General features: G+C 42.4%; 1 protein-coding gene across 2 annotated transcripts in view; it reads left to right on the top strand.

Moving 5' to 3' along the window:
• ARP8 (actin-related protein 8) overlaps positions 1 to 12,941 on the top strand; it is a 55,192-nt gene extending 42,251 nt beyond the window's left edge. The window contains exons 7-12 of one of the 2 annotated variants that reach the window (XM_087384712.1): positions 3,459 to 3,540; positions 5,657 to 5,799; positions 5,924 to 6,072; positions 6,454 to 6,593; positions 6,786 to 6,904; positions 12,540 to 12,941. In XM_087384712.1, coding sequence (XP_087240838.1) covers positions 3,459 to 3,540; positions 5,657 to 5,799; positions 5,924 to 6,072; positions 6,454 to 6,593; positions 6,786 to 6,904; positions 12,540 to 12,644 — 738 coding nt within the window. In that variant the 3' untranslated portion in view covers positions 12,645 to 12,941. The remainder of the gene's footprint in view (positions 1 to 3,458; positions 3,541 to 5,656; positions 5,800 to 5,923; positions 6,073 to 6,453; positions 6,594 to 6,785; positions 6,905 to 12,539) is intronic. The other variant, XM_087384713.1, reaches the window with a different exon arrangement.
• Positions 12,942 to 13,398: the final 457 nt, after the last annotated feature.

Below are 13,398 nucleotides of genomic sequence, written 5' to 3'. Positions count from 1 at the left end.
ATTCTGAATCCGCGTCTGATTCATGGTCTCGTACTGATTTTTCAAGACCCCTCCTCTGCTGTGGTGACATGTTGAATTAACGTCATGACGGAATCACTTACACTGCAGACAATAGAACACATTGCATCTGTATTTCTTCTTGTCCACGCGAGAATCTCATCCGCAGTTGGTACTATCTGTTGTGCTGCATTGGTCGGATCCGGTCTCGCAATCGGCTTCACGTCCACCCCAGTAGCAGTATCCCAAAGCTCGTATGCGCTTAGGATGGTCTTCATCTTGAACTTCCAAAGTGGATAATTAGAGCCGTCCAACTTTCCGCTTTCGCCAAACGGTGGGATTCGCAGTCTTGCAGGCTGGGCCATCTCTCACAATCTGCTCGCAAAAATAGAGCAACTAACCTATGGTTACCGTTCGGCCCAGAGCCATGCGGGATCATCTGAGGCTCCAAACGGGCCCCGCAACCCGAGAGTGGGCTGCCTCGAGAATTGCTCCATCTACCCTCAGTGCGGTCAGTCATGGGATGCCTTCCCGCACTTGCATGTAGCCTAGTTGGCGGTGTGCCAACTCTATCTGAAGCCGTCCAGCCATCAGGCCACACATGGCCCCCATCTGGTGTCCAAACCAGGACCTACCGGATAACCGAGCTACTCAAATGCCTTCTCCTCATATGGGGGGCTTACAAGTAGAGTTAGCTGGTTCCCGCGTAGTTACACGAGAGTGGAGCATTGATATCTAACACTTTCCTGAGAATAGCATCTTCATGTGAACTTCCACACACGATAATTTTGAGTGCCACTTAACTTTTCTTCCACATGGGGCATGTTATTTGAGATCATGCCTGCAAACAAATGCTATCTCAAAATAATACTGCTGTGGTATTTAAAATTTTAGTAGTACCTGTGTAATTGGTCAGAAACACGGATGTGGGTTTACTGAAATCACCCATGAAGAGCTAGGGCACTTATCAAAACTTCAAATGTCACCTTGAATTGCAAAATCCCTTTGGCAAACATTTCAAACTGAATCGAAATGTGTGTAGTATACACAAAATACAAAAGCAAGTTCAATTTGCTGTCAAAACTGTCACAAATGCTAGAAAGACCTCGATGCAAATTGCATCCAAAGGTGAAATTTGTGAAGTGAAATAAATTATTAGAACTTGAAAAAACTGCAACACTACGGTGCAAGAATGTTGTTTTTAAAGATTTGAGCCCATTTTAAAGTCGTTTTTGCCCGTTTTTGTTGTTGTCACCAGCTTGGATGTGCAAACATTTAGTATAGACTGAATGGACACTGTTTTCGTCCGTCAACACTTCTGATTTCACGGCCATTTCTTAAAAAAAAAAACCTTCTAGTTTTTCGGCTTTTTGGTAGGACTCGGGGATTATGTGCTCATGTTCTTGTAGCCTTGTGGACTAGTCAAAATCTAAAAAAGATGTGCTGCCTTTCTACAAATCACCTTGGAGTACATGCCATGTTGTTCGGCTGTGTGCTTGCTGCCCCAAGCTATGTGGAGCACGCGTGGAATAAGTTCCGGCGATGGAATTTCTGGTAATTGCTGTTTGTTCCTCTGGATCACCTCTAGGGATTCACAAGTGCATGTGTGTGCAACACTGCCCTGAGAGACAGAGAGAGACTTGGATACCATAGCTACTAGGGAACGGTGTTCAAACATCCGGAACGTCTGGAATGCAAGGCGGAACCGGAACGGCCCCAGAACGTCCCCAAAAAAAGAAAAAGGGGGGGCTCTGTGAAAGTTTCAAATGGGTATTTTAGAGCTTATATAGAAAGTTTAAAGCTGTAAAATGTTAGTTTCTTTCATTTTCTAGCATAGTTTAATGTCATATGATGACATGTTGTGTATGACGTGGCTTTCCGGTTCCCGTTCCCCCTTCCCGGAACGTTCCCGTTCTGACACCCGAATTTCCGAAACGTTTCCATTCCTTGGTAACTATGTCTGATACACCTTGTGAAGTTTAAGAGAGGGGGAAGAGAACACACAAGGTTGGAGAAAGATTGAGAAGTTGAAATGAATTGAACATAACTCCAAACCCTTTTCTAGAAGAACTAAACGCCTTCTTGTTGCTCCCTTGGCCTTGCAACTTCAATCTTGCTTTCTCCTAGTGCAACAAAGGAAACCTCCTCAAAGGTGCGACGCTTGAAACTTTTTCCAGGTGTCAAGGCAGCCACCAACCCATTGAAGCTGTGTTGCAGCTTGCTTATAAACAACTGGCTAACGGATTGCTATCAACATTTGGACCAACTACCATGAGTTGATTTTGAGAATGTTCACCTTGACTAGATGGTCATGATGAAACTCTTTCTCACCGCTAATTGGTCTTCAGCTTGTTGCTGATATGCACACTGGAGTGCTATGGAATGAACGGCTGAAAACACCCCAAAGAGGCTCCTTTTTAGGGCTCGGACGACCCTAGTAGATGGACAGGCCCTTTATTAACAAGAGTGCTCCCTGCTGACCAGAGTTCTGCTGGGCCCGTCTTTAGGCCATCGGACTATCAGCCAGGTCTGCTGACCTGTTCCCCTAAACCGCCTATAAATAGACCCTCCTACAGGCATGTTTTGCTGGGTCTACCCCCAGCCCATCTGTCCAGGCTCCACACCTTGGTCTCATGGCCAGGCATATACAAGCCCATGAGCCTGCCCTGAGCCTTTTTGCGAGGCTTATGTGCTGGCCTGCCCTGAACTAGGACTCTTTGCCAGCCTTAAGTGCTGGCCTGTGCATCCCAGATAGCTGCCCTAAATAAACACTGAGAAGGGTGTTCTCATGCTGTGCTGTCCACATCCCATCATGGGTGTTTACCTCGCATCTCTTGTAGACAAGTTGATTATCGCTGGAGAGAAAACAAGAATAGATATGTATTTGTTGTATGTATGTCCGACATAGGGCAATGCTCAGAGGATCCAGTGCCTTTTCTGAAGGTGATGGACAACACATGTTGCTCAGATAATCATGATGAGAACGAGGCTGTTGGTGGGGACCAGGGTCCAACAGAATGTGGAGTGGTAGAACATGGTGGTGAATGACCAGAGATTCAAAAGGAGTCTGTTTCGACAGGTACATCGTGAGGGTATCTAACTTGCTCCAAAGGCTAGAAAAAATCATACCAGGGTACGTTTTCTCTCTGTGCATTAATATGGATTTCCAATGCATGCTGCGGTCGCAATGTTTGTCCCGGTAGAGGGTAAAAATTTTAGCTAAGCTTCTAGTTCATTGCCTTCAAAATCTAGAAAGGATCTATCCTACAAGAATACATACTCCGTCTATCCATTTTGAGAAATGTGCCATTCCTGATCGTATATGCTTTAGTACAAAGCGTTCGATATACCAAACAAAGTTGTGACCTTCCCTCCTCTTTTGTCCTTACTGAGGTGAGTCCTTTTCTCCCTTTTTTCCCCTGCATAGATTTAAAAGCTTTAGTGGTTATCGTTTTTTGCAGGCAACCTTGGCACTTTTTGCTGCAAAACAAACATCTGGCATTGTTGTCAACATTGGGTTTCAGCTCACTTCTGTTGTCCCCAGTAAGTCTATTTTTCTTAAAACAGTAAGTGCATCTGTTGGAATCAACATAAGGTTCTGTCTAGCTTTATACACAGTATCGTACTTTAGTTTCCTCTAGATATATATTTGTAACGATCTTATGTTGGACAGCTGACAGTTGTGATAACGTGTTAGTCACATGCATGTGGGAGCTTTATTTATTTGCAGTTGTTTTTGAGCTCTGGTGTTATATACTATGTCCCTAGTGCGGCTCATATTAGGCTATAGTAACGACATGCTTTCTGTTGAATTAGAGCCTCAATTCTCTTTCTACTTCTTTGAATTCCCATGTCGATTAGTACAGTATCAATGTGTAGCCGAGAGATCCAATTATGACAACTGGATTTAAGTGACTGCATCTCACTGAATTTGGTTTAAGGGACAGCATTCATAAAATCGCTTTTTAGCTTATCCTCCACTAACTGCTGCTCCTTCACAAGTCGTCGCTACTCCTCCACTAAGAACTGCTCCTTCATAAGGAGGTTGTATTGCTCTTGGCAGTGCACCCCCTTAGAGGTGATGCTGCCCCACCCACGGCTGCTACTTGCACCATAAAAATGAAGTCTTTTGAATTGCCTGGTGCTTCCTTTGCAGTTTATCCCATCCCTCACATTCAATCGCTTTGAACTTCCTCCTTGGAGTCTGACTCAAGTCACATTGAATGCTGTGGCTATTTCAGGGGAGACCTCTTGCTGAGTTGGTGGCCTTGAACCTAGGGGAGTGGTCTTGGTGAGCTTCCATTGCTCTCAGGTTCTCCTGTTCCATTCTTTCAGTATTCCACGAGGATTGATAGGGGATTCAGCAGAGGGCCAGCCATCATCTACCCAAAGCTGTTCAGTACTGGCAAGCACAAGGGATTGTAGAGCATCATCTGTTGGGCATTTTGGTCTCGTTTAGGGAGAAGAAAGTCTCATACTTTCTCTTTGGTTTACTGTTCATAAGAGGCATTCCAGTTGGCTCTGACTTCAACAGATGGAAAGGCCTTCCTTATGTATGAGCTGCCAGCTTGCAAAGGAATCTAACAAGCATTGTTTATGGAGCTGCCATATTGCCCGGATGGTTTGGACGGGAGTCTTTAGATTATTCTCATACATCACCTTTGAGTCCCACACTCTTCCCATCCCCATTTCTTTCTCTATGGGCAGTCTCAGTTTGGGAGTTGATTTCAAGCAATACTTTATGGCGGATATAGTGTTCGAGATGTGATCAGTCATTGGTGGAAACACATCCAATGCTGCTGATATAGTGGCATCCATTTGGGCTGATCTCATTTTTACTATCCAGAGTCAGTGGGAGAGATGCAATGGGACCTCTTGCAGCCACTCGAGAGGGATTGATAGCATTCGTGAGGACTTGGGATTTTTCTTTGTTCTTTCGTGTTACTCCAATTGCCTTGTCGTAGGCTGAAATCCTAGCAAACAGCATTCTGTTTCATATTCCACTGCAGGTCCCTGCTGTATACAGATATAATCATTTCCTTAAGCTCTCATGGATTTGATACCTCATAGCATGAAATCAGTGTCCATTTACAGGCCTGCAGTGACATGAGATCCAAGTCAAGAACGATCTCTTACACCAATGCCTTCTATGGAAGGTTAAGAATACTGGGCTGGAAAGGAGGGCAAGATATATTAGACAGGATATTCACCCAAAGGCTTAAGGAATCAATCTGTATTTTTTCCTAGACAAACCCAATGGGTGTAAAAATGTTTCTGAAAATGGCTAAAGAATCCTGCAAAATTCTATCAATATCATGGCGTGGAGCAGGCATGTCTATGAGTTTTGCTTAGTGGTCTTAGGGGATAGAAAGTATCAAGTAAAGCTCGCCAGTTTTTTGAATGCAAGACTGTTGTTCGCAGTAGCCTTTCTCCTTACACAGGTCCTCTCTCATAGTATCAATTAAAATTTTCTTGAGAATGTTTTACATGCTACTCACAGCCCTATGCAGTGCCTAAAACTGGCTCCATTTTGTTAGAAATTAGAGTTTTTGTTTGCAAGACTAAAGGTTCTTTTCCTGTTGGGATGTTCTGGGAATTCTAATATTAGCTGAATAAATCATATTGAGTTTCATGTATATCTGCTGTTTTGTGGCAACAGTTCTGCATGGTAAAATTATGCGTAATGCTGGAGTGGAGGTCATTGGCCAAGGGGCCTTACAATTGACAGGCTTTTTATGTGAGCTAATGCAGCAGAGTGGTATCTCTTTTGATAATATTACCACAGTGAAGGCTCTAAAAGAGGTTTACACATGGCTCCATCAATTGCTATGGCCTTTATTTTGAATGTCATCAAATGTTTTGGCTGCTATAAAGAAGCATGTTGCTAGGTTGGAAGCTGATTTCCATATGTTTGTAATTTGTGCAGAAGCTTTGCTATGTGGCTCAAGATTATGAAGCAGAACTATGCAAAAACACAGAGGCATCCTGCACATTAGAGAACGTGGGGCATTTTAAACTAAATCATGAGCGATTCAAAGCCAGCGAGATATTGTTCCAGCCGCAACTTGGAGGACTGTATGCATGTCTCCCGTAGACTTACAGAGGGCCGAAATTTGTCTCTTTTCATTTGTTTAAGTCAAGACTTTTGCTAAATGACAATTTTTCTGCACAGTCATGCTCAAATGAGAAACTGCTTCTTTCAATTCTTTTTGAATTTTGGTCCATGTTAATGCCTATCCTTTGTGTTATTGAAAAAATTCCAAATGCTAAAATAGGCAGTCAACAGCTTCTAGTTTTTGGGAATTTCGTGTGCTTGCCATGGAAGCACGTGCATTATGGTCTGCTTTATTGTTTTCATCTACACCTGATTTTAATTCTCTGTCTCTTTATCTCAAAAGATCTGGACTCTGATTATCACAACCTTTCTCTAATTTCTAAGCACGTAAATATTTGCAGGCAAACTATGGGCTTGCATCAAGCAGTAGCGTTATGCATGGAACATTGTGCACAACTAACCATTGATGATATGGGTGAAAATACGTGGTACAGTACTATTGTGCTGTGTGGTGGTACAGCTTGTTTACCTGGCTTGGCTGGTACGCTGAGTGAAAATTTGCAAGCATGTTTTATACAAGAGCAAGAATATTGTCTGTCTTTTAAGTTGAGGAAGAAAAAAAGGCTAGGCAGAAAGCTCCACAATTTCCTTTACAGATGATGGTTCACATGCTTTATTTCTTGTTGCGTAGCTTTCTGGCTAACTTATTTGGTGAACTGCCATGCACTTACAGAGAGGTTGGAAAAGGAGCTGTGCAAGACGCTGGCATGTGGGTTACCACAAAAAGTGATGGTGATTCCCCCACAGTATGGAGCAGAGTCAGTATGGTATGGTGCAAAAGTGCTCAGCAATGTAAGAAATACTCCCCTTCTGCTAGTGGCTTTCCATGCCAGAAATTTCCCTTGTTATGACTATAAAACAAAATATGCAATGGGTTAGAAGCCCAAGTTTTAAACTCCAAGGTGCTGACTAAAGTACAGCTCGTAATTCTTTGAAAAAAAAAAGTACAGCTCGTAATAGCATTAAGAACGTCTTGTCACAGCCTATATGGTCTACCAGACAAATCAAATGGGCTGAATATCAGCAATCTCTTGGACAGTGTGTATTGGAAATTGGAATATAACCTAGAAAGGAGAATGTGGGGGCAGATGGTTGATTTGAAAGCCTAGTCTACATACAATCTCACAATTCAAGAAAAAGTATGGGAGGCTTGAAGACTATGCTGAAATTACTGGAAGGAGTAGATGAGTGTCTTGAAGGGTGTTCATTTTTGGTAGTTATCTCTTATTGGTCTGTGTACCCAAACTCTATCAAGAACTTATAATGACTGGGTACTCTCTATGCAAGCGTAGAGGTATTAGTGGAACCATTGACAATGTGAAAAAGGTATTTCCTATTGCCCTGAGCAAGGAATCACTACCTTCATTCAACAATGTGTAGTATCTCAAAAGATAAAGAGTGATTTGGGTAAGATACCAAGCTTACTTAAGCCTCTCCTTATCTCTTCTGAGAGATGGGAACATACCTCCATGGACGTTGTGTGAGGATTTTCAAAGAGTGCAGGTACTTCTTAGATTTTAACTATGGTAGACAGATTGAGTAAGCAAGCACGCTTCATCCATTGTAGAAAACACATTACAGCACCTCAAACTGCTAAGTTCTTGATTCGAGATATCTTTAGATTTCATATCTTACATAAGACCAATACCTCTGACGATGAATTGAATTTTGTGAGCCATTTTCGGACTGCTCTTAAGAACCAAGCTGCAATCTTCAACTGCCTTCTATCCCCAAACTGATGGTCAAAGTAAGATGCCAATAGAGCTATTATTAGTATGCACTGAGCCTACGACCATGATCAGCCTAAACTTTGGATGCAATACCTTCCTTTTCTAGAGTCTGTGTACAACAATTCTATCACACCTCTACCAAGGAGCCGCAATTAGAAATTATGTACGGTCAAACCCTTGCAAATAAAGTCACATATCACATTGGGAAAAGGTTTCTTGCTGCTTATCAATTTGTTGAGACTATGTCCTAGGTATTTGAGTAGGTTAAAGAACAAATTAAGAAGGCTCGAATTCAATTTGATAACGTAGTCAATAAGAAGCAAGCGAGAGATTGTGTTTTTTCAAAGATTGATAAATGGAGAATCAAATCTGAAAAGCTTGCAATGATTTTCAAGGTGAAGGTGTTTTCCAGGAGAAAGTGACCTGCGCAGAGTCAACAATTTGAAGGATAACCTCCCTCAGAACCTTTGATTGAAGAACCAAAACTTGAAGACGCAGTAGACCTATTGGTACCTGAACATATTTTTTTTCATCAAAACAAGGGTAGCAATACTTGCTGAAGTTTAAGAAACATCCAGCACTATGCTCAGTTGATGGAAGAGATTTTATTTCATAAATATCTAGATATATTGAAGCTAGACCAGGAAGCTATGCAATTGAGGACAAACTGTGACATAAGCAGGAGGGAATTTATGATTGATAACATTCACCAACATAGTCTTAGATGTGTCTTTATCTACATGATGGCCTTATTATATGGATTAGATCTCGATTGGTGGTCCTCAAGTCTTGATGGGATCGAATGGTATGGATAGTACCAACAAGCTATGTAATATTCACCAATTTGTATTAATAAAGGTATGCACTGATGAGTCTAGATCCTAGGGGTTGCAAGACAAGGGTGCAGTAAGATGTATTTCATGTTAGCCTCCTCCCGCCAAGTCTATTCACCCTCCTCTCTCCCTCCTATGCTGCCTCTCTTCCTATAGTCGTTGCCATCCAAATTCATTCCTTTCAAGTGGGAAAGACACTCTTTGTCTATTATACCATTGCAAGGAGGACCTGATGAGACAATTAAATTTCCAACCATATGTAGCCATTTTTGTTAAGGCGTATTGTGTAATTCTTTTGAAAGCCTGAGGAGGTTGAACACATGGATCTGGGGCCAAGCAGGGGGTTACACACAGAGGGACAGGAGTGGGTCAGGTGGGGATGACCTATGCTGGGTAGGTTGGGTTAGGTTAGGGGGTGTAAATTTATGTGTGTATGTGTGCATGTATCCCTCCAAGTAATGAAGAAAGGGGAGGAGGAAAACCTGTGCAGTAGTTCTACCACCCGAGTCCAAACCCAAGAGAACTTCAGAGCCTCCTTCAAAAAAATATTTCAATCTCAAAGGTAATCTGAAAACTCTTCCAATGATGAGTTGTGGAAGGTCTCCAACTTCCTACTGTAATTTGAAATTTTCTAGCATGACTTATTGTTAAACTAAAAAAGGGAAGACCCTTTGTGTGGTTGTCTACTACAATCCACTCCCACTCATCTGTAAAACTAAAAAAGGGAAGACCCTTTGTGTGGTTGTCTACTACAATCCACTCCCACTCATCTGGATCCCTTCATGGAAAAACCCCCAAAAATCCAAAGCCTCCAAATTCCACAAGGGAGAATCTAGGTACCAGCTAGAAGCAATATAACACTGCTTAGCAAACCCGTGGCTCTGATTGGCTCCAGGTGCGCATAAAAAACCACATTAGAATCAGAAGATCAGACCACCTTTAATGGGCATTGATTTGGCTTTCCAATGGCAATGCTTCGGCCCTATGAGGGCAAAAAAATGAAGGGCAGAGGGGGCGGGGCTCCCATTTTGTTTGTGCTTCATAGGGCCCAAGATTTGCCCTTTGAGTATCTCCGCAATGAGCTTTGAATGCCCAAAAATTAGCTAGGCTAGCCTTCCTGGATAGCCATGTTAGGGCATTTGCCATAGCTATGTTACCCAAAGCACACCTCTTGGCCATCATGTCCATTAACATAAAAAAAATGGGTTCCTCGTCTATGCCTCTTCAACAATGTATTGGCCCTTCAACATACAAAAAAAAAGGTTCCTAGTCCATACGCTTTTGGCATTACTTTGGCCCTTTGAAGGGCAAAGCTTGGGCCCTATGAAGGGAAAAACAAATGGGCAGAGGGGGCTTCCAGAAAGCCGTGATATCATGGCCTCCTGTGAGCGCCCTCTGCCTGAAGACTAAAGTGCCCTTTCCATTGTCCCACAAGAGACCTACGACCTGAAGTGGGACACTTGTGCCTAAAAAAACACCCATCCACCTAATATGTTATGATGTTCCCCATCTATAGAGGCCCACTCTAGAGCAATAGCTGCATGTATCCAAGCAATCCTCCTACATTCCCTCTAAGGTAACTACTCAGCTGAGTCTATGTTTTTTAGGAAGACCCTTGAAAACCTTCCAAGAGCCTAAAGAAGAAGCAGGACCTCTCTCTTGGACCACTGTACATACCACAAGCCACGAAGAGGTCTACCAATCTCATCCATAATAGAATCATTCCGCATAACAAGATGGCTATCAACCTCATCCTGCAAAACAGGAGAAACCTCCATAATCGATGTCTACAAAAGAAAAGATTCACCTAGGGATGCCCATCGAGTCATATTAATGTCCACAGGAGATCAACAGGTCTATAAGACAGCCAAAAAACCAGCTAATACATCCATTCAGGGAGGGCAGAAAGAAGCTCCCAAGGAGTGCATAAGAGACTCCAAGTTATTATATACTACTTTTACATTGTAGTCTGAAAAGTAAGACAATATGCCATACATCAGTTTAAGACTGAAGGTCTTTTATAAAGTACATGATAAGGGCCACACCTCACAATATACTGCCCATTTGCCAGCAAGTTTAGCTGCTGGACCTTGGCCAACTCGCTTGCCTTCTGACTCAGTTGTGTTCGAGTGTGCTCCTTGGCTACCCATACTTTTTGTCCTGTCGGTTTGTTTGACTGGTGAAGAAATGTCAAGTCTTGCAGCCTGTGAGCTACGAGTAAGTACAGCATTGGTCCCAGCTTGATGGATGCGCTTTATCAATGCATTCAATAATGTTTAGTTTTCCCACTTGGGTCGGAAAAATTAAGGTCTTCCAAGCCACTCTGGCTCTCATACCTGTGGACCCATCAAGTTTGCTCCAAAGAAAGTTGTTGATATGCCTTTTGAGGTAAGTAATGCAGTCCCTAGAGTGGCACCAATATGAGAAAACGAACGAGGCATCAGTGAGCAACAGCTGATTGACAACTACCACTTGAGAGGCTAAAACCAGCATGGCTGGAATCTGAAAAGAAGCTTCCTCTTTCATACTCGCCATCAAGGGAGCAAACTGTTGTGATGAAGAAATGCCAATGCCAACCTAATAGAACAATATCTAACTGAGAAACCTCTCTGGACCCAATTGAAGCTGAAAGCCAACCCCCATTCAGGAGAGTCGCCATCGCCGATCCAAAAGCCACTAGATTTATGCCAATTAATCTGTGCACTTGCTGCAAGGCATGAAAGTTGTAAGGGTTTTAGGATAGGCATCCAAGTAATGTGTTGTACCATCTGCAGGTTCACAAACTAGAAGCTTCTCACCCGCCCAAGGGGGAGTCTCATGCCAAGGATGTTCGACTGAGATCTAAGGAAGAGACTCATAGCCTTTTCCACAAACACAATATAACAAGGGAGCATAAGGGGGCATCCTTGACAGATGGGTATGGTAATCTGAAACCTCTCTCCTCTAGCACCTTTGATATGAACCTGACAGTAAAGCGAAGGGGACACCTCTGATCCATGAATCAGAGAATCCAAAATGCAGCAGGGTACCCTTCAAGAATTCTATCATAAGCTTTCACAAAATCCAAAAGGAGAATAGCAAGGTCCTAGCCACTCTATCTGGCCCACTCCCGGGCCCCAAAATGAGAAGATATAATATTATCAAAGATGTTGTGCCCATGCATAATGCCGGCCTGTGTGTAATGTATCAATTCAGGAAGTAGAGGCTGTAAACGAAGGCTGATTGCCTTAGCTAAAATCTTATATGCAGTGCCCAAAGTGTAATAAGCATCCACTGATTTCTTCAAATACCTGCAGCCCCCTCTCGGGATAAAATCAGTGAGACCCTCAGTAAGTAAAGCAGGCAGAACATCAGAGTAAAAAATGCTTTGTAGAGTAGAAGTAATATGATCACCAAGATCCTCCCAGAAAGCAATGAAGAAATCTGGACTGAAATCCAGTCCCTACCCTGGTGCCCAGTGCAGCAGACCAAAAAGTATGACCCGCTTAATTTGCTCTCTATACATTGGAGTCCCAATTGGTTGATCCGCTGGATGTCTTGACTTGGGTTTGAAAACTCATAACCGTAGGATGTCAACTCATTGTGTGCCAGCGGACACGAGGTTGGCAAATTGAGAGTGGTCAGTGTTACTATTTTTTCAGTCCATGTCTTGCTGGTGGATTCGTTTCAGGGCCATGATATACATTTGCAACTGCTCATACCTTACAAGTATATCCTACAGTCTGATGGGAAAACCTGGGTTCAATACCCTTGAATTGTTAGGTTTGGTTACATGTGTGTATGGTATATCTTGACCCCGTTCATGTGTGTCACCTCAACCCTTGCACCACCTCTGATTATTTTAAATTCTTCTGATTTGTGCAGCTCAGCAGTTTTCGAGAGACATGGTGCATTACAAGAAAAGATCACCGACGGCATGGCCAAAGCATTTTAGATGAGAAGGCTCTTGATAACGATGCAGGCTTCTGACTCTACCATGTATTATTGTAACATAAGATTGGTGTCATTAATTCCTGAGTGCACAATGAATCACAATGTAACTTAATTTTTGTGTACTGGGCAGAAAATTAATCAGTGTAGCTTTAATAGTTAAGACAGGTGGCCCCTTCATTTCCAGTTTATTCATTTCATTGAGTGGAAGTTCAAAGTAGAGCTATTGTTGATTATCTTTCTGTGTGGATAACTAGGAACATCATTCCATTGATTTGGTGCTTGAATGACGACTATGACATTATATGAATGCAGACATGAAGTAAAAGCTCACACAAAGTCCCAATTCATATAAGTTCACCAACCCTTTTGCCACACTATATTAGCCTCAAATCAAATCAGTCAATACTCAAAGAATGCATATTTTCTCTATTAAACATTGAAGAGACATCGTAAGTTAGAGAAGATTTCCCTTGATGAAAGCCATACTGTCATTGAGATTCTTACTGAATGCAATATCATAGATGGTGGAAGTTTGTTGTGTCCGAGATTCATCTCCAACTTGAATTAAAATGTTCATTTGTGTTTCTTTATTTTGAAGGGGCTGGTGAGAGTGTGATTTCTCTTTTTATATGCCTTTTTAAAGATCATCAGGCTTGAGCTTGCAGCTTTTTCCCATATGGCCTCCTATCGGTGTACTTTATATTTAAGTCCATTTTAAATTGAACTCGTTCATAGTGAATTTGGGCTCATAGTTTTCATATTGAATTTGGGAGCAAAAACTTTTGGGGGT

This window comes from Dipteris shenzhenensis, chromosome 14, assembly GCF_047967505.1.
Source record: "Dipteris shenzhenensis isolate YYH24624 ecotype China chromosome 14, Dip_SZ_1.0, whole genome shotgun sequence".
NCBI lineage: Eukaryota > Viridiplantae > Streptophyta > Polypodiopsida > Gleicheniales > Dipteridaceae > Dipteris > Dipteris shenzhenensis.
Note: the sequence above shows the minus strand (reverse complement) of the source record. Positions and strands in the feature narration are given on the sequence as shown.